The 21,730-nt window shown below is 39.7% G+C and overlaps 1 protein-coding gene across 1 annotated transcript in view; it reads right to left on the bottom strand.

Annotated features, from left to right (window-relative positions):
- Positions 1-7,316: 7,316 nt before the first annotated feature.
- Positions 7,317-21,730, bottom strand: part of Galnt5 (polypeptide N-acetylgalactosaminyltransferase 5) — a 46,260-nt gene continuing 31,846 nt past the window's right edge. The window contains 7 exon segments of the mRNA NM_031796.1: positions 7,317-8,064; positions 10,717-10,878; positions 13,846-13,926; positions 18,077-18,400; positions 19,717-19,834; positions 20,455-20,574; positions 21,137-21,272. Coding sequence (NP_113984.1) covers positions 7,924-8,064; positions 10,717-10,878; positions 13,846-13,926; positions 18,077-18,400; positions 19,717-19,834; positions 20,455-20,574; positions 21,137-21,272 — 1,082 coding nt within the window. The 3' untranslated portion in view covers positions 7,317-7,923.

Below are 21,730 nucleotides of genomic sequence, written 5' to 3'. Positions count from 1 at the left end.
AACAGGACTATGCTGTTGATCTACCCATGTGACAGTTGGTTTGTTAGATGGAGATGATGTGTTATTACAGAGCTTACATGTGATGGATAGTATATTCTTAAAGGTGTGATAAAGCTATTAGCTTCTATGATACTCCATAGCCTAGGATTTTCAGCTGTGTCCTTTTACCACAAAATTTACCAACTGTGAAACATTCTGCCCACAAAGACTGTCTTAAGGAATGTTCAACTAGGATAACATTTACACTCCTGGATGAAGCAAAGCAGAATCAGGAGAGCATTGGCAACATTCCTTGGTATTATTATACTTTGCCATATCCTATCACAGTACTGCAGAGCCCGAGTCAACACCTGGATAACATGGTGGTGGTAGGTGGACATTTGGGTCTGTGAAATGTGGAAGAAAACAAAGGTCTTGTTTAGATTGCATGGGACATATTAATATAGTTTAAGCTCATCTGGGTCATTATCAATTGATTCCCACTCATGAAGATTTAGCTGAGATTTTGTGATTCAAGGTTCAGGAGTGGGAAGGATTCTGGTACCTGATACCTGATGGGGATTGTGTGACTGCTGGCATGTCTTAAATGACTTAATTATCTTTTGTTGCCAGATGAATGGGAATTAACAACAGCCTTTTGTCTTTGTGAAAATGAAATTTCCTTTTAATTTAATACTATATTTAAAGACATGAAATTTGTCTGGTTCAGTATCTATCATCTATCTATCTATCTATCTATCTATCTATCTATCTATCTATCTATCTATCTATCTATCTACCTACCTGCCCACCTACCTGTCTACCTATTATCAACCTACCTACCTGCTGTTAAATAAAGAACCTCCTTGTCTGATATCCTTTTAATAAAAGTTTGTGTTCTTTGTTTCAGGGTTTCAGCCTATATTTCTTTAGAATTTAGTGAGAATTTTTTTTCATGGAAGCAGCTCTTTAGAGAATCAATCGATTCACTTTACAAAAATCAAGAGAATACCTAACTGAAATTAATGTACATTGTTTGTGTCTAGAAGATCTTCAAATGATTATATGGGAAACTGTGAGCCCTTCTGGTGGTTAGATACATAATGCGCATGAAAATGAGAGTTTGCCTTAGATGCATATTGGCATCAACAATATCAAAAACACACATTTATCGTTGTAGCCCTCAAGGTAATGCGCTTAAGCTCTTCTGACACATTTGTCGTGTTATTTCTGCACTTCACATATGGTACTACTTGTGGTATACCTCCAACTCACATTAAGTGTTTCAAAGTGATCAAGGAGAACATTTAAAATAAGTAATTATTGAGAAGGATGAAATTCTAGAGTATAATAAATAGGAACTATGTTTAATGATATGATAAAAGCAACCACTTCTCTTGAAGCCTGAACTTTCATTGCTTTATAATAACAGGGTTATAAAATCTAATGCCAAATGTTATAGTTTCCCATATTAAAATAGCAGGTCATGATATACTATGAAGAACATAATGTGTGTTCAACTCTTGCAGTACATGGGAAGGCTGAGCCAAGCACACACACACACACACACACACACACACACACACACACACACACACACAAACACACACACAGATAAACACACACAAACACACACACAGACAAACACACACAAACACACACATACAAACACACACACACAAACACACACACAGACAAACACACACAAACACACACATACAAACACACACACAAACACACACACAAACACACACATACAAACACACACACACAAACACACACATACAAACACACACACAAATACACACACAAACACACACATACAAACACACACACACAAACACACAGACACACACAAACACACCCATACAAACACACACAAATACACACACAAACACACACATACACAAACACACACACATAAACACACACAAAACACACTCAGACACACACAAACACACACATACAAACACACACACAAACACATACACAAACACACACACAAACACATACACAAGCACATACACACAAACACACACAAAGACAAACACACACAAACACACACATACAAACACACACACAAACACACACATACATACAAACACACACACAAACACACATACACAAACACACAAACACACACACACACACACACACACACACACACGTGTAGTGGGCACCAGAAGTCAATCACAAGATAACTGGTAAAACACCAGACAAATTGGTGACAGCTAGTAACTCGCTTCCAGCTCAGGAGAATAATAAAAATGAAGTTTGAATGTAATTTTAATTTTTTTCCTGTAAAATTAAACTTGTGCATCTGATTCCTTTCCTAGAATAACCTCAGTGTATCAGAGGCAAAAGAAGCAGCTATCTAGAAAAATAAAGTTAACCCAAATATTTCTTCTATGTTTTGTTGTTGTGCTTCCATTTCCAAACTCGTTCAGGAAATCAATAGGAAAATCATTTCCTTGGCCTTCTCGTGCCCCTCTCCCTTCTTTCTTGAATGAGCAGCTCCTACAGTTAGTGTATAAACCTAGAAAACCCTTCTCAGTTTTTTTTAAAGAACCCTACAAACTCCAGGAATGTAATTTTATGTGACTTTCAATAATGGAGACACTGGGCAGAGCAAATCTACTTGAAATTCTTCCTGCAGAGGATCCTGAAGGGAATGCATTTGAGTTCAGAGAGCTCCAGATGCTTGCTTGCTTTGTGCTGTAACAAGAGACCTAAGGATTTTTTAACCCTTCCCAATTTAATGTATGGAATAGATGCACACACACAATGCATGTTTACACACAAGGCATTTGTTCTCTCAACTGCCGTCTTCACATGGTCAAGGAAAGCTTAAAATATTTATTTTATTATGTTATCAAAAGTTTTAACTTCAACATCTAATACAAAGGATTTATCTGTGAACCTGTAATCAATGTTGTTGAACTGACTAGTTATCTGTCAATATATATTAAATTTACTTACATTCATGTGATGGTGATCACCATTATTGGGAACTCTGCATATTCAAAGTCAGTCAGCATGCTGGAAAATGGGAATTTTCATTTTGTTTCTCCAAGAGAAGACTCACATGAACTTGAAAAGGGATCCTGATGGAGACAGCTATTACCAGTTAACACCTCAGGCTAAAACAGAGATATTAAATCTGCTTCACCACGGAGTTGATTTACTGTCTTTCATACACAGACAACATTTGAAACACCACCCACCAAGCCTCAGAAAGGACTATAACACTTTATGTGGCTTATGCAAAATGTCCAGGAATGAGCATATGTCAAAAAATAAACATTTGCACAATAGCTCTGGTTAGCATTTCTTCTTCGTCTAGGTATCTGGCTTGCAACAATTACCGGATACCCTGTGCAGCTGTTGTAAAATTCTTATGACATAATCTGCAGAGTGAGTTGAAGTTAAAAGCTGTTGTTTTTGTTTTAAATTGAAGGGATTTTTTAAAAATTTTATTTCCCATTTCTGTTAAACAATGAACCAAGTGTCAGCTTTGCTTAAAGACTGGAAGGAAGGTTGGTACTGTGATTCATGGAGTAGCAGCTTTCTACATTTCTGTTTGTCACTTTGGTCCAGGAGATGGAAAAGCAAAAGTCCTACCTCACATGAAGGCTGTACACCATTATAAGACCTACGAGGGTTTTCACAGACATCTACACGTCAGCTGCTCAATTAGAAAGATCCAAGGTTGACTTTCTGACTTTCAGCTTTTTACCCAAACTCATTTCCTTATTTTTAATCTGTAATCCAGGGTCTTACCTGAGCTCACCTATATTGATAACCTTATAACTTTAAAAAAGAATGATTGTGACATTGTGTAGTGGAAATACTTTTGAAAATATCGGATAGAATGGTCATTGGATTTTGTCTATTGTTGATGTTGATGTTGATGTTGATCTTCTTGGTATAAGAAGAGGATCATCATGTGAGAGGAAGAAAGATGTATACAAGCCAATAAGACAAACATGCACAAAACGTAGGAGAGTTTAAGCGTTCAATTATAATTTTTCTTTTATTTTGTATAGTTTTGTGGGTTTTATACTAGTTATTAAGGTCATTGTATGAGATGTGACTTCTTGGCTGTGTTCAAAATAAAAGTAGAATTATTTAGCAACAAGAAGCAAGCTGGTGCTCCCTGGCTTGTCTCAACCTCCTTACCTTGTCTGAGCGCTCCTTGAAAATCATAGTAAACCATTCGTGAAATCAGGTCAGGCCGGGAATGCTGAAGTCTTATCCACTGTAAGTGATGTCCATGACCCTCTCTGATCCTTAAGCCAACACTAGAAAGAAGGTTTTCTAACATCTACAAGCGTGCTTCCAACGTAATACGGGGGAAGCTAGTGATGCATTGCGATCATGGCACAGGGTGGTTTTGCAGTCCCGTGAATGACAGATAATTGAATGTCAGCAAGCAGAACTGAGAAAATTTGACGCTCGTGATAAAACAGCACTGTAGCAACAACAGCTGTGTCATCCCACGGGAGAGGAAGGGGGGGAGCTCTGCATAAGTGGTGAAAGAGAAAGCTGCTGTGTGTGCTGAAGGGTGAGGAAGTACTTCCAGTATTCAGGAAGTATTTCTTTTTTTAAATTTTTTATTGGATTTTTTTATTTACATTTCAAATGTTATCCCGCTTCCCGGTTTCCTGCCCATAAACCCCCTATCCCATACCCCCACCCTGACACCCTATGAGGGTGCTCCCCGACCCATCCACCCACCCCTTCCGGCCTCCCTGCCCTGACATTTCCCTACACTGGGGGTGGGGAGGGGTCAAGTCTTGACAGGACCAAGGGCTTCTTCTCCCACTGGTGCCCAACAAAGCCATCCTCTGCTACATGTGTGGCTGGAGCCATAGGTCTGTCCATGTGTACTCTTTAGATGGTGGTTTAGTCCCTGGGAGCTCTGGTTGATTGGTATTATTGTTCTTATGGGGTTGCAAACCCCTTCAGCTCCTACCATTCTATCTCTAACTCCTTTGTATTTCCATCAGATTAGTTCTGTCAAATATTAGCAAGGCTACCCTGTGTTCAAGTTGACAAGACACATAGGCACATTTCTAAGAAAGGCAATAGCTTAAGCCAAGTCAAGGAAACGTAAAGCCCCATCTTTCTACCAAAGAATTCTCTTGGACCACAGGGTGTTCCACGAAAGCTTAGTCATTATATTAAAGGATGCTGTAGTAGAATTTTTATATTCATTTTGATCTTCAAAATATTGGGGGGGACAGTGCTTCTTAAAAAATATTGGGGTATCAAGTCTCTACAGTATTAGGCATATCCTCTCCCACTGAGTCCAGACAAGGCAGTCCTCTGCTACATATATGCTGGGACTTCAGACCAGCCTGTGTATAATTTTGGTGGTGGCTTAGTCCAAGGAGGAGGGATACCCCAGGGGACACCTTCTCGGAGGTAAATTGGGGGAATAGGGGAAGAACTCTATGGGGGGGAGGGCAGGAAGGGACAACATTTGGGATGTAAATAAATAAAATAATTCATTAATAGTAATTTTTAAAACGTTGGCAGTGGATTTGTGGATCAGAATACTGGGTCGAATGGTCACTGGGTTTTATGTATTGTTGATGTGGTGATCATATCCTTCCTTAGTTAAAAGGAAGAAGTAGACACTGTCATCATATGGAGAACAGAGAGATGTATAGAAGCCAATAAGATGAGCACACACAAACCCCAGAAGGATGTAAGCACCCAATAACATTTACTTTATCTCCCTTGTTTCCCTCATTTTTTTTGTAGTTTTGTCGTTTTATCCGCATTGTACAAACTTTCTCTCAAGACTAGGCCCACAGAGATTGATTGGTAACTCATGACTAATTCCTTGCATCTTTGGGTAAGTGGGAAAATGTATGGTGGAAAGTTTGGTACAATTTTACTTCCAAATAGATACACGATGTTACAAATAAAGCCTTTGTTCTATGGGTAGTCCTCAGAGGTAGCTTTTATATAACAAATACTTCAAGGTACAGTTAGACAGTACGTAGAGTAGAGGAGACAGAAGGCTCTCTTGTGGGGAAATGACATTTACTTTCCTCACATCCAAGGGTGGATCTAACCAAAGAATGACTCATCTTTTGCTAAAAAGACTTTTCTTTGAGGAAACTGTTCTTGGACAAAATACATACTCTGCAAACCAATGGACAGGGGAATATTCAAGGTATCTCAATCATATGAAAGTGACATGGTCCACTAAGTACTGTCTGGTCAATTCAGTTAGTCCATTGGCAAAGACTTGTGGCTTTTTTCTCTCCATAAGACTGTTTTGGTAAGAATTATCTCATTTTCAAATTATTCTCTAATCATCCCTCTAACCATCAGTTACTTGGAATGAGGTATCTTAGATATGCTGCATATGCTATAAATGGTAAAGGGAAAATGTTTCCTTTCCCTTTATTCACAGAGTCATTCTTGTTTGTAATTAGTTGGAGGATAATGTGTCAAATAGGAAAACAGACAGAAAATGCTTATTTTTCATGGGAGCGAGTATTTAAACCCACCAGCAAGCATAAGCAAGGCCACCCTGCAAGGCACAGCTTCAGTAAGGAGGTTGGTTCATGTCCTTTGAAGACCTCTATGGGCAAACTAAGAGCCACGGTGCACACAATAGAGTCACACCCAGAGATCTGAATTCTTGCCCTGTTACCCACAACTGGCCTGTGAGATTTATCAGAGAGGCAATTGATTTCCTAACATCTGGTTCCTTACCAAAAGGATTACAACAAACCCTGGTCTCTAAGCATTCTTCAGCGATTCCTAAGGATTGGTGTACTTAACATGAGAGATCAGTTCGGATGTGGAAACATCCAGCTTCCCACAACAGGCCTAGGTTATCCTCAGGTCCATGGAAGTAAGGGTTGTGCTCTGTCCTTCCCCATCAGAAGCCCTGCATCCCCTGTCTTCTTCTGTCAGGTCTGGACAAGCCTCTCCCTTCCACATTGCTTATATCACTTTCCTCCTTTGAAATCGGTGTCTGCTTTGGCATGTTTTAGAATCTGTTTCTTAGAATGCTTCATCCAAATGACTACTGCTAAAGCTAAAGTAGCATTTTTATTGTTTTCATATTTTTAAGTTCTGTCTCATTTTTCAGTATCACTTCTGCTGTAATTATATCGACTCCTCTCATTTAACTCTGTGTGGGAATGTTCAATGGTTAGGTGCAATTTTTTGCTAATACAGTGCAATGAGACACAACAGCTTCTCATTTACCTTAAAAACACAGAAATCTAAGAGATTATTGCTATGATCACGTTTTTAAAACTGTAGCATTATGAAAGAGGACAAAGTGAGCTGAAACAACACATAGAATTAAGTACATTAAGGCTTCTTCCTTTTTGATTAAATCCCCCCCCAATAGCTTCAAATTAAGAAAACATTCAGATCAAGACCCCCTATTAGGAGGGGTCATGGAAAAAAAAGGAGGAGTCATGGAGACCTGAGCAGACTGCTCTACACTGCCAGGTAAACATGGAGCTCTTTCAACAAGGTGGTGTCTCTGTGCAGCTAGCTATGTCTTCCAGGTGTGGGAATCCATGCAGATGAATTTGGTGAAATCAGAATGTGGTTGGGTTTAGCGCCATTCATGGGCCATGACAGCAGTCACGGGCATGACATCATTCTTTGTTTCCAATTCTGGTTACCTGTGAGAGTCCGGAAGGAAGACTTGCAGTATGCACCCCAATGCAGGGTGGGACACAAGACACTTCCAAAGGCCACCCAGAGCTGAAGAACAGCAGCCCAATGGCAACTTCTTTCCCTGAGTTATTGTTTGATGATTCAAATGTAGTCATTTTCAAAAGCCTTCCATTCAAATGCTATTAAAATGGAATTTAAACTACTATGGAGAGAAATACAGTCACCAAGTTTTTGTGTTATTTTCACAGAATCTAGTGGTTTAACTAGATAAAGTATTTCTCATTAGACATCGTAGTATTTTTCAAATTTCCACTTTTGTTGTGGTTCCGTCGGGTTACAAGCAGCCAGTTTCAGGGTCTTCTGAGAGAAATTCCCTTCCATACATAATAACTGCTGATAGCTTTCAAAAACAATGTGGTCCACCTGAGGAGAAAGAGGATATGGGAATGAGCTACAGACTAAACTTGGCAACAGAGATATGAAGGTCTAATAAGCAAATTATATTTCCAGTCCCCCAGGAACTATTGTGAATTAAATTAGTGACATGAGCAGAAGCTTGGGAAGACATCAAATTTGTCTCTGTCTCAAACTAAGTGATCCAACTTCTCTTCACTGTAATGCTTTCCTTCATCGGGAAGTGAATGGTGATATGGCTGATAACTACATTATTTAAAGGAAAAAGTTTGATTGTTACTTAGTGTATTGGGTGGCTAATTCATGGATGGTGGCAAAGAAAAAAAAACCATGTAGTGTGATAGAGAGCAAGCTTGTTAATTTATTAATCCAACCCATGTCTTAGAATGTTCATTGGTATTGGCAAATGCTAGAAATGACACATTTTGTTTGTGAACTCCTTATCTGGTAATATAGAGCGCCAAATGTCCAGTGCTCAGAATTAGTTAGAAATAGACAAGGGTATTCAGATGACCTTAATATTGTTCTATATTTATTAAAAGTGAGAGATAGTCTACTTAGAACCAACATGGCTTTGTGGTTTTTAACTTGTAAATCACAATTTCACATAAATATGACCATGATCATTGAAGTTATTAATAAATTAGTTTAATATAATTTATTAAGCTAGTTTAATATAATATATAATAATGTGGTTAGTTTTTTACCCCAAAAGGGAATGCTTTTATGCTAAAGCATTTTAAATATGTTTTCATAAAATATTATGACTCTTACAAAACCTTGGAAATATGACTCTTGTATTATATTTAAGGTTGTGTAAAGTAGGTAGCCTTGAAGCAAGTCATTCATTATTCTCTAGACAGTGTTCTGTGGTGAATGACAAAGGTAACTAAATCATTTCTTCCCCATCAAAAGACACATAAGGACCAGTGATAGGGAGGACTTTCATGCTCCAAATCTGGCACTGGAATGAGAGGCAAAGTCCAGAGTCTCAGGGGAGGACTGACGTAGGGAGCACTTAAAACACAAATTTAGATGTGTGGAATTTTAACTAGTCACTGCTATCTAGAGTCAAACTCTGAAAAGGAAGACCTTGTTTTCCACAGTCCCTTTCCATTTCTCTTCTTCTTTAAGGCTTACATATCTTAGGGACTGCTTTAGCTGTGTCCTGAATGCTATTCTCCAAGACTGATGGGTTAAAGACATGTTCCCCAGGGTGGAACTATTGGGACATGGTTAAGTATTTGAGAGATGAGGCTTCCTGGCAGATCCACAGAGCTGATTCCAACCTCTCTCCTTTAATTATTTAAGGTATTTTTCTGAAGTGATAGTAAGGGGCTTAAGAGAATTTGTATGATAATTATCAAAAGAAAAAAAGAAAAAGGAGAGACAGACAGACACACATACACACATACACACACTGGGGGGGGGGAGAGAGAGAGCAAAAAAAATGTCTGAATCAAAGGAAGGACACCCTAACCAATGGGGACACCCCTCAAATAAAATGAGTTTCTGTTAAGGTCAGCTCTGGACAGAATCATGACTTCTATATTGCCTGGAGACTTAGTTTCTTTTCTCTTGCTATGATAAAATACCAATAAAAATGACTTGAGGGACAACAGTTTACTTCAGCTCACAGTTCATGCTGATATTCCACCATGGGTGGGGAGTTTTCCAGTGATGGGAGTTTTGTGGATCTAGTCATATTTCATGAAGAGAGATTAGGAGTTCAATCCTATATAGTTCTTAGCTCATTTTACTACTAAGGAATAGTCCTACTCAAGAGGAAGCTAGGTCTACTCAGGCCAATTAACATAATCAAACAGTCTTCCCAAGGCATGCTCAGGAGCTAACTGTAACCACAAAAGTGCCTGCAAGACATCCCATGACTGCAGGCTAGTGAGAAGGCAGGAATTTGAGAAGACAGTCTTGAGGCTATTCCTAGCATCTCAAGATTCTGAGACAAAGCTTATGACCTTGAGCCTACTTTGAACAGGACAGAGAAAAATGGAATGGACTTTGAGATTGAACTCAGCAGCACTGGGGTAGCTTGTTTAGAGAACCACTGCGGTGCAGACATTCTCAGCACCAAATGCAAAGTTGGCAACAGACACACGGTCACCTTCCCTTATTCAGTCCCTGCAGTGCCTGGAGAATCTTATCTGTGGATCCACACAGAGGTGAGGAAAAGACTCCTTTCATGGAACGAGGGCAGAGAGAGGAACCGGAATCATTCTAGACACTAAAATTTGTAGGAAGCTTACAGTTTCTTGCTTTTTTTCCCCCATGTATCCCCCCTCTAGACTTTTCTGGTAACCCATGGGAATAAGTTTCAGCAATATGCATGACATTGTTGTTTGATTGAAACAAATTTTAGAATCTAGGATAATGATACCAATATGGTGGAAAGAAATGGGTGCCTTTAATTTGAACCACTCAGTTGAAAGACATTTTGGGGAAAAAAAAAGAGCAAACAAACTTAAATTAAATTAAAATATGGCAAAATGGTCTTTATGCCCCTGAATGAAACTTCACACCATCCCTATTGTTACACACAGCGTTTAAAGGCTTCCAGCTGAGGAGGTTGATAGTGAGAGTTTTATGTCCCCTTTGACTGAAAGTTGACTTTGTGGTAAAGGATGGCGCAGGTATTTTGCTTACCAGTTCTGGATGAAAGGCAGATGCTGATCTGTGCAGCCATTTAAGCCTGTTGTTTCTGTTGTCACACGGGTACAGCGTCAGGGATCCTTTATCAGGGATGGGCGCCACACACCACTCTCCATGCTTAATAAGTCTTACCCAGGTATAATTAAATTGTTGAAGCTGTAGGGAATGGGAACAGGAAAGGCCATTCTGTTAGCAAGAAGAGGCAGAGGAGGTTGCCAAATCAGAAACTTTGATCCAACAAGGTAGGTGCATTATTTTACCTGCCCACTGTCATATTTTCCATTGTTATGTGGCAAGACTATCTCTGTTGGTTTCAGTAATGATTGTCACGATGTCTAGTAGACAGTAAGCTCTCAATAAATATTACAGGAAGTGGCGTGTGTTGCTAGTACACTAAGTATATCTCTGAATATGGATGTTATTTCCAATGTTGTGAATTACAGGTAATCAGGGGGCAGAGTATTAGAGTGTGTAAATCTCTATCCATCAGTGGTGTTATGTGGCTCAAAGCCCAGCTATAGATTTCTTGAGGGAAAATTATCATATCTTCTTCTTTCAGACTCTCATTTGGACTCAAGTTGATTTACTCTAATGGATGGAAAGTTATTGAAGTGTGTCTTTGCCACCATGTAACATCTCCCAATTCATAGGATCAGCTCCTAGAGTAAGTCCAGACTGGAGGAGTTGACAGTGTCTAAAATAAATATGGCTTCAGGTAATTGAAGAGTGTTTGTAATCCTTAAAAATAAGTTGACAGCTATTTAAAAATAATTTAAGGTTGGTTGACTCTTTTATTCTAAACCTTTGGTCCTTGTGAAATTTGCCATGGAGGGAACAAGGAAGTACAGGAAAAAAATATTGAAGTGTTTTTCCTCTATGAATCATTTATAATATAAGTGGAGTATCTTTTATTTGCAGAACTAAACATTGAACCAAGGACTTTACACAGGATAGGTAAATTTCCTATCACCGAGCTACACGTCCTATCTTTTTGGTATAATTTGTTTTGAGATAAAGTTTACCAAGGAGCCCACAATAGCCTTGCATTTTTTTAATGTAGTCTGGGAAATCCCTAAAAATCTTTCTTTTCTTGACTCAGCACCTCTAACAGCTGGAATTATTGGCCTGTGTCACTCTGACTGGCTTCAAGTTCAGATTTAACTTAGACTAAAGGCTATATTTAAGAAATGGTAGCATGTCTTGCCACTCAAAGAATAGTCCCTGAATCAACATCTTGTCACCCAGACACTAGTTAGAAATGCTGGAACTCAGACCATTATGGACCTTGGAAGTCACACTCACCTAACAAACTACCAAGGTGATCTGTGTGAGTATCAGTGTCTGAGAAGCATGGAGAGACAACAGACTAAGTTATATAGTCACTAAGATAAACTGAACATTACTGTAGAAAGAGTTCAAAGTAAAAATGTAAGAAGACTTGCAGTTAAAGTAAGGGGCAGGAATTGAGGGTGAAGCTAAGTATTTCATTTCTTCTGAGTCATTTTAGATGAATACAAGTCTGGTATTAAATCCTATCAATTTTGACCCTATCAAACTAACTTCCTTTACATTCCTATCCTTTTAATGATTCAAACAAAGCACTGGCAAGAGAAGCTCAAAATGTTCAAGGGGGTCAAAGTGTGATGGAGTTTTCTGGAAGGAGGTGGCTCTATTACTCATACTTTGGTTTCCCCTTCCCAACTCATTGGTATTCAAGAACAGAAGTTAGGTTTTTAGTGAAATACTGATTTTACAGGTATGCTAAGTTCCTACAGTGATAGTTTTAAAGGAGTAAATTATTAAATATTTTAATATAGTTTAGACTAACTCTGTAGTTGTTTTTTCTATAATTTATGACTTTCTCCTGTTTGAACTGTTAATAAGCAAAAAGTTATTTCTTCCAGCTGATTCTTTAAATTTATCATCTTCTCCATTTTCTAATTATGAAAGTGTTTCCTTGGTTTCAGGTTTACAATCCACAGAAGATTTATTTACACTGGCAGATATGCCTTCTCTTCTAAGGGCAACTTAGGAATAAGTTGCAGAGACAAGATGTGCTTGAAAGGAAAAACCCCAAAGCTTTAATCGGGACAAAGAAATACTTCAGCAAGCCAAGGACATCACTGTGAAAGGATCGGCCTACCAAGGTGTGATCTTCAATCTGGGAGAAGGGGTGATTTGTACACATGAATCAGTGTTCCCATGAGTCCTAGTTAGCATCCAAAGCAGATACCATTCTCAACTGGGGTGCAGGTGCTGGAGAGGGAGGTGTAATCACTTGGAGCTTGCCTACAGCATAGAAGAAGTAGTCCTTTCCTGTTCCCCCTGGCCCCACACCTCTCCCATTCATGGTGCTCTGATTTATGCAGTCATTTTATTGAAAGAGTTTTTCCATCAGGGATCATGGGATGTCCCCAACTCCTTTAATATCTGGAAGAAGGAGAGAAGTTGGGGAGAGGACCAGAATCAGAAAATAAAGCTGAGTCCTCAGGATGACTGCTCAGAAACATGGTTTCTATATTATCTGTGGATAAACTTTTAAATTTATTATTATTAGTTGTATGTACGTGTGTGTATATGTGATGCATAGGCATATATGTTACAGCTGGTGTGTGGAGGTCGGAGGAGTACCATGGAATTAATTCTGTCGGTATACCTTCGTGTGGGTCTCAGGGATTGAACTCACATTGTGTAGCAAGCTCCTTTACCCACTGAGCCATTTTGCCAGGTGTATTTTGGACATTGTCATCTTTATCACTACATCCAGTATCACCAGAGTGCCCACCGTTAGGTTGTGCTTCTCAGTTCTTGTGTGTTGAAGATGCATTTCAGCTTTAGAGATAGGCACTATCTTTGCTGACTCTTACAAAAAAGTTTAAGACTTTGTGTATGTTGAGCTAGTTTTACAAGAAAAAAAAAAGCCAACAATAAACCCACCATGGAGCAAGGGCTTCAGTAACAACTCTGTCCATTATTGCTTCCCTGTTGAGTGGCACTTCCTAATACCAGACTATTAATTCCATTGGCATTGAGAAATATGGATTTCTCCAGGATGGAGGCCAATGGTCACGTGACCAACAAGCATGTCAATCACTATTCATGGTGAACCCAGGCTGAACCTACCTCACTGCTCCCATCGCAGTCCTCCAGGACAACTGTGATATTTTTGATGGAAACACACTTGCCCAAGGCCAGATTAATAAACTAGGAAGGAAAATACAAAATGAGCATTAAGGGCCGACATATCTTTAATGTACACCAAAACATCCAGACACATTTAGGAAATAGAAAGTAGAAGACCATAAGGTTAAAAGATAGTCACTAGATTAGCAAAAGTCTGCACTGCGTGATTTTCCTAGTCACTTCGCTAACAGAGACACAGTGTGACCCTGTCCCAGCAGAGCTGTCAGTTTAAGCCTATGATTCAGCCACAGTGGCAAGGAACATTAGGGTATCCTTAACTCTTTGCTGGAATGCTGAATGAAAGCGAACAAAAGTTGGAATAGATAGTAGGGATTTAGGAGGGGGAAGGCTTGAATTTATCACAATGCATATTTTAAAAGTCCATGCTTTGAATTTCAAGCCAAGAGTTATAGGCTGTGCTCCTCGGCTGACCCCTCTGAGTTATCTGATCGCTTAGGTACTGAATCATAGATAACTTGAGTCCTTCAGAGAACAGCAGATTCCAACTAATTCCCTGGCAGACTCTTTCTAATGACTCAGTCAAGCTACGACTCATTACAGGAAAGTCACGAAAGCTAAAACAGAGCCAAACATGAAGGCCCTTTCTGGCAGACTGGAGCTTTTAATGGATTTACAGGGTCAAATATGGAGAAAGGTTTCTCTCAGTCACCGTTTAATGCAGACAGGGTTGATTCCTTTAACGTGCTGGGCAGGACTAACAAGATGGTAGGTTAATAATGCAATTTAGGTTTTTAATTTACTGGGGGTAGAGAGGTGAAATTATATGCATTCTATGAAAACCGGATAAACTTGGGGGGTTTAGTGAGCGTGTTTGTGCTCTTTCAGCTTTTAGGGTGCTCGATACGGAGCTCCTGTTCTGGGGTGCCGCAATATTAGAGGCCACATTGGCCACAGGAGTGTCAGATTTTGTAGCAGGGTGTCTAGTGGGTTAGTGTGCATTGTGAATGCATAGCTGAGCTCGAAAATAAGTAGGGAGTCGTTTGTAGGGTCAGAAATGCAGAGAGAAGCCCCGAGAAGGATTACCGCGATCTTGGTAAGTAGGAAGAATATCCCCACAGAAACATATGGGGATGGGTGTGAGCATGTGGGGTGTATGGGGTGCGGGTATGAGCAAGTCAGATCCAAGACTGAGCTGTTTCACACAAAGACCACCCTTCCGCCAGTGGGTTCTAGGAAAAGGGATTGGCCCACTAGCATAGGGAAAAAGCATGGAAGCTAGACTCTCTCTGGGAATCTAAAACCTCACACTGACCGTTGTTTGGGTTTGAAATAAAACTGTAGTCTATCTGGTAGGGGTGGGAGCCCTCATAGACCTTCAGAGAATATAAGCGAACATCGGCAGTTTTATTGGTTGGACATTTCTACAGTGTCTGACACAGGAGAACACGAAGTGATTCTAGGAGGACAACTCTCCATTTCAAAACAAAACTCTTCAAAATGTTCTGTTCACAGATCAAAATGACAAATACACACACATTTACCATCAGGAGGAGGTCTGAGCAGGGGTAGCATAGAAAACGGAGCAATGGCGCTTTAAGTTCAGGGAGCACGAGCAGACACACAAGGCATAGAACAATTCTGCAGCTCAAAGAAGAAAATCAAGGGCTGGGGATTTAGCTCAGTGGTAGAGCGCTTACCTAGGAAGCGCAAGGCCCTGGGTTCGGTCCCCAGCTCCGGAAAAAAAAGAACCAAAAAAAAAAAAAAAAAGAAAATCAAAACCCTAATTGTTCTTTGAATCCAAACAGAGAACTGAGTTCCATGTCCTCACGTCTCATTTGAGAATCCTACCACAAAATAAGTTCGGAAAACTGCCTCCAACACAGCTAAACAAGTTGCCTATTCTAGAACTTCTTAGAATCTTCCAGAACGGAGTTTTTGGCTCAGGACAGTGGTTCCTTTCCCAGATCTACTGACTCCCGGCTGTACAACTATCATTATGCAGAGTGTGGTTTGGGAAGGCTTAGTTTGTCCAGTTTTGTCCTTGCCATTCTTTTGATTTGATTTTAAACTGTTCCTTCCCACAGGCCTTGGAAGGCACTCCAGGCTGAGGGAAAACATCTCCTACCTGGTCCTTCACGCAAACTATTTTACTTCAAGTAAAAATAAAAAAAAAATCAAGTATTGAGTAGATTTTATACTTTCTGTGTTGAATTATTTCATTTTCCCAATGTCAAAGGTAGAGATTTCCAACACTTATTTACTTAATCATTAAATCTCAGGATTAGGTTGTTTGCTAATGATATACTCTAATTAAAAAAAAACCCAGTGATGATGAGGGTATTTATTGATTGAAAATATTATTGACTTTATGAGAAATCCCTTACAATAAAAATCACATTGATTGGACATACATTTTCAAGGTGTACAGGTTAAATGATTGGAAAATCAAGAAATAAGTAGATTTTATTTTTTGAACCTTTTTTCCTGATTGCCACAGTCTACTGAATTATATTCAGTTTTAATTGGGGGAAAAAATGCCCTCAAAATTGTAAAATGCTAATAACACGATTGTCAGAAGAGGAAACGGTATCTTCCTTAATATTTGTCTGCATGAGGCAGGAAAGAGAAGGGAAACACACAAAAAGGGTCTGGCGAAATCTGTTGAAATATATACACCGCATTTTCATACATTGGGGTGCAGGCATCTGCAGGCGAATTCTTTTGAGCAGAGCTTTTCAAAGATCAGTGGCAACTTACAAAGGAATCCAACGGTAGTTCGACTGCACCCTCTGGTGGCAAACGTTTAGTAATGCTACTGCTCAGATTCTCTGGAGAAATTTATTGAGCCTTTTGGTGGTCATCCTTGTCTGGGGGATGGAATTTGAAGATGTAAGTGATGTGTTTGATGTGACTAAGGCCAATATGTCCTTTCTGTTTAGTTATCTAGAGTAGCTGATGTCTACTTTGACCTACCCCAAATCCTGCCGAACTGTTGGGAGCTGTTCACAACACTGTGTTATAAACAAGCCAGGTAACACGTATTTATTGGCTAAATTTTATAAAATCAGAACAACTATTCAGAATGCTCTCCTGTTTTTAATACCCTCCCTGGATTTCCATAGCAGGGACAACAGCAACAATGTTTTTAGTGAGTCCTCGTTATCAGGAGATTTGACAGGCTGGAAGAGGGGCTGGTTTTCCACATCTATTTCCTAGGAAGACAGAGACCAGTGTTCTACTGACAATCAATTTAGAGATCTTCTTGAACATGGGGGCAGGGAGATGAATGAAAATGTAAAAGAGTGAACTAAGAGACTAAACACAAGCATAAAGATGAGCTCAAGCGGAAGAATGGCTTGTCACAGGCTTACAGGAAACTGCGCTCCTGGGTACACAGCAGGCTTTCTTTGCCCCAGGGTCTCAGCTTCTTTGAGTTTCCCTTTGCACTGTGCCCCATTCAAACTGTTTGCTTCACTTTACCCTTTGTGAAAGAAACCTCCTTTCGTGACTTGACTATTTATATTATTTCCAACATCTCTACAAAAGTTTGTTAGAGCCCAATTAAACTTCTATTTCCCCTACATTTAAAGCTTGTGTTCAACCCTGTCAAAGAAGGAGGGCAATATAGAAAGAAAATTACCCACAAGGATCTACATGAACTGATTCTTGCTTCTCTACCTATGTTTCGCCATTTATTCCCTGACAGCATCCTTCACCTTGCCAGATCTTGATTGCCACAGACTGTCCTGAGTTGTGTAGGGGTTGTACCTCCACCTTTACTCCCTCGGAGATGGCTGGACCCTGTGTCATAGACCTGGCTTCTCATCTTCTGACAGGATTTCTTGACAGCATGCATTTAAAAGCCATCAGCACTGCTGGCCTGGTCCTTCATGAGAGCCATCATATTCTGTATCCATACTTTGCTTTCTTATTACCCTTGTTCTCTAGTCAGTGTCAAATTCTGAAGGAAGAGATGAAGCCTACATCCTGACATACGGCCTGGTCTCTTGTGTGCAGTGTAGGTATGTGATAGTTATCAGTCATCATGACATATGACAGATTTCCTCAGATTTACCTCTAACAACTCTCATCCATCTATACTCTCTCTTCGTGGTACTTGTGCCTGCTGGTTAGAGGATAATATGTCATTCTTTTCTAAGCATGCTTGAAGGAGTTTCTGTCATCTCAGCAAATGGCTACGGCAACTTACCACACCACTAGCTCTTACAACAGGCGCCTTCAAGTCGGGAAAGACATTGTCCAAGTACCACTTGAAACTTTGGCACTTCAGCTTCTTTCGCAACTCCCTTTGCTGGGTGAGGTTGCCCACATCCAGCCCTTGGTCTATGAGGTGATCCCCGTGGCCATAGAAGAGTTCCTTGTACTCATCGAGCCAGACCTCAGCAACCCGCACCAGATTCCGTTCCACCGTCTTCATGCGGTCCTTGGGGAAGGAGTAGGGATTGTCATTTCTGAATATGTGGCCCACTCTGGAACAGGGAATGATCTCGATTTCACCACCACACATCCAGACCTAGAAAGGAGTCAGTGAAAAGCACTGATTATCAAGTGATGGGTCACAAATCACAGGCAATTAACAATGCTACAGAACTATCTGGAGATACTCCATCCCCACACCCACACCCTGCCTGCTAAGTAGTACTTGCTACTTAGAAAAGCATTTTCACAAAAGAAAAGAAAATACAGCAGGCTTATTTAATTTTGTATATGGTGAACTGCTTTCTGATCCATAAAGTAGACTATTTCCCTTTCCTGAGCACCTAAGCAAAATTCTCTTTATCTCTTTTCTAAAGAACTCTTTATAGAACCCCAATATATAAAATATATCACATTGCTTCTGTTTGGATTGAATCAGGGAATGGTTATGGATATCTATTTGTTCACCTTCCCCTTCCTTGGGAGACCAGTAGGCTCTTGATAACCAATTCAAAATGGTTCTTGGTCAAGACCTCCAAAGTTACACCCATTTGAAGACAGACTACCCAGCCCCATTGAAAAGCTGCTGTCAAGTTCTATTGTTCCTGTTAAGGCTTCCCTGACAAGAGTCAATGATGCTGTCAGTCATTGCATACACAGTCTCCAAAGAGGCTATAGCACACACTTAATTTGCTGGTGGTCTGCACTAGAGGGATTCTTCCTCATTTGTATTAATTAATATTACCCATTGCATGTATTTCTATGGCTTCCAGTGTATTAGAGAGCTATTCCAAGAGAGCCACTGTATATCACAGATGAATCCCAGAGTAACTTCTATTAAGTAAGAATCCCATAGCTTTTATGCAGAAAAAGAAATTTCCCATGATTAGACATAAAAACACTTTTGTGAAATATTAATTCCAGTAGTTTTACAACAGTGGTTGATTCTTCCAAGTTAAGTCTGGGAAATGAACCACTCAATCTGTAGAACCTGTGCTATGGTGAAGTTTCTTCTCAGTGGCAGTCAGATGTATGACTGTACTGATAAAATGAAGCCACTTGAGAATCATAAATGGTGACTGTGTGTGTTTGTACGTGCATGCGTGCGTATGTGCGTGTATACCTGTGTGTGCCTGTATGTGTCTGTATGTGGTGATGTTTGGGTTTACATATATGCGAAGTGCACAGGGTAACAAAAGGTATCTTCCTTAATTGCTCTCCACTTTCATTTTTAAACACTTTCTTCAACTGAATGGGGAACTCACTGATTACACACATCACCCTTGGCTTACTACCTGAGATCTGAACTCAGATCTTCATGCTTGTGTGCCAATCTCCTTAGCAACTAAGTAAACTAGAATGGTAAACTTAAAAAAAACACAACAACAAGGAGAAACAATCAGTAGTGGATACCTTGAATGATAGCTCCATATTTTCTCCACCCCAAACATCAAGACCAGGGTCATAAGTTCCAAGTTCATAAAAGTAACTTTTGTCAATGGAAAATAATCCACCTGCCATGACTGGGCACCTACAACCAAAAAGGATTGTGTTAAACCTTTATCCCATGCAACTTAACTTCTAGAGTGGGGTTCTCTGTATGGCTATGTGAGAGTTTGGGGGCTTTTCTGGATAGGTGCACGGAAGTCTTAGAATGTTTTCTTCAGTAAAATGCTTTTGGTTCATGGGGATTAAGCCTGATTAGGACTGCAAAGGACATGGGCAGAAGTATGATTCTTATTTCTCAAGTTTATTCTGACTCAACCCCTGGGGCAGTTGTGGATTTCTCTGGGTCAGAGCTAAACTGGATACATTTTAAATTGAATTGGAGGGTGGGGGTAGCAAACTAGCTTCTCAGGAAACTTTGCTCGCTTTGATAATGTCTTGAATAGAGCTATAATTTTTTATATTGTTTTTCGAGACAGCATCTCACTACTGTAGTCTAGATTATCCTTAAACTTGCCACCCTCCTGCTTCTGAAGCTTCTGGCTTCTAGTGCTAAGATTATAGGTGTGTACCATCATGTCTAATTGATTCCTATAATTCTTGCTGGTTTTCAGAACAATAGAGTATAATTGTTTTAAAAACTTACTTTCCGTCTTTCCAAAAGAACTTAGGACTGCTGTCTCATCTTCAGTTTCACCCACTTACCTTATTATATCTGTTTCTTTAATTCCATTTTTTGCAATAACATCTGGAGGGATTGTTCTCCAGCCAAAGTTCATGGGCCAGGTGAAGACACCTCTTTGGAAGTTGTCCACTGTCATGTAACTAATTCAGAACACACAAAACAAATGAAATTTGCAAATGCACTTTTCAAGATTAGTTGTGTTTCTATTGACTTCACTAACACAGCTTGGTGACCAGTTCAGGTATGAAACACTTGATGATACATATGATTCTGCATCATCACCTCTTATAGTTATGATCCACATGGGTGACTGGCTGGTAAGATCAATTGTTTCAACTTGAAATCATATCTCAGTCTATAATGGCCATTTAAGAAGAAGAAATAGCAGCTTAGAATAACATGTAGACTTTGCATAAAGTCTATGTGGGTTTGACTAGAAACCTGAGAAAAATAAATATTTGGGAGTTTGACTGACTAGCAAATAGAATGAATATGATGATGATCAGCCGGATTTATTAGCAGGTAAGTAGGTATTGGTGTATTGGTCAGATAGATTACTGAATTGATAGATTCTGAACCCAAGATATTGATCATGTCTTTTCACTTCTTTGTATGAATAGGTCATGCTTCTTAGGTTCTAACATAGCACACATGAGGGCCATCACTCTGCTACTCTCTGTTGGTAAGGGATGATAGTGTTACCTCATGTCCTTGTCATTGATGACTTCAATTACTGGACAGGCTACTTTCTTTCTATTTAAATAAACTCTCTCCAGAAGGGGTTCCAGCCAGCCCACATTACATTCCACATGGGAGTCTAGGAATGTCAGCACATCACCTGTAGAGTTAAAAAAAAAACCTTGGAAAAATCCAGTACAATATGGCAAGTGCATACACTTCATCATTAACGGTGTGAGGGATTGTTCAACGGGCATGACTTTGAACATGGGTGCCTTCTGTTCTCACTGAGTTCCTGGTTCCTAGAAGTTTATTTTTGTAATAATATGGAGAGAGTTAAGGGATAGAGATTCTGTGGAATCATGACTAGAAACAATGGACAAGCTAGTGCCACTCTTGCTTCTTTGTTACTATAATAGATGATGACTAAAGCATCTTAGGCAGGAGACAGTTGATTTGGTTTAAATGATGCAATTACCACCCACTACTGATGGAAGCCAAGGCCTGCTCAGCCTGCTTCCCTATAGAACTTGGACTGGTGCCCAGGGATGGCACCACTGGTTCCTCCCACATTAATCATTACTTTAAAAAAATGCTGTACAGACATGCCCACAGGCC

This window comes from Rattus norvegicus, chromosome 3 (assembly GCF_036323735.1).
Source record: "Rattus norvegicus strain BN/NHsdMcwi chromosome 3, GRCr8, whole genome shotgun sequence".
NCBI classification, from domain to species: Eukaryota; Metazoa; Chordata; class Mammalia; order Rodentia; family Muridae; genus Rattus; species Rattus norvegicus.
This window is presented reverse-complemented; position numbering and strand designations above follow the sequence as displayed.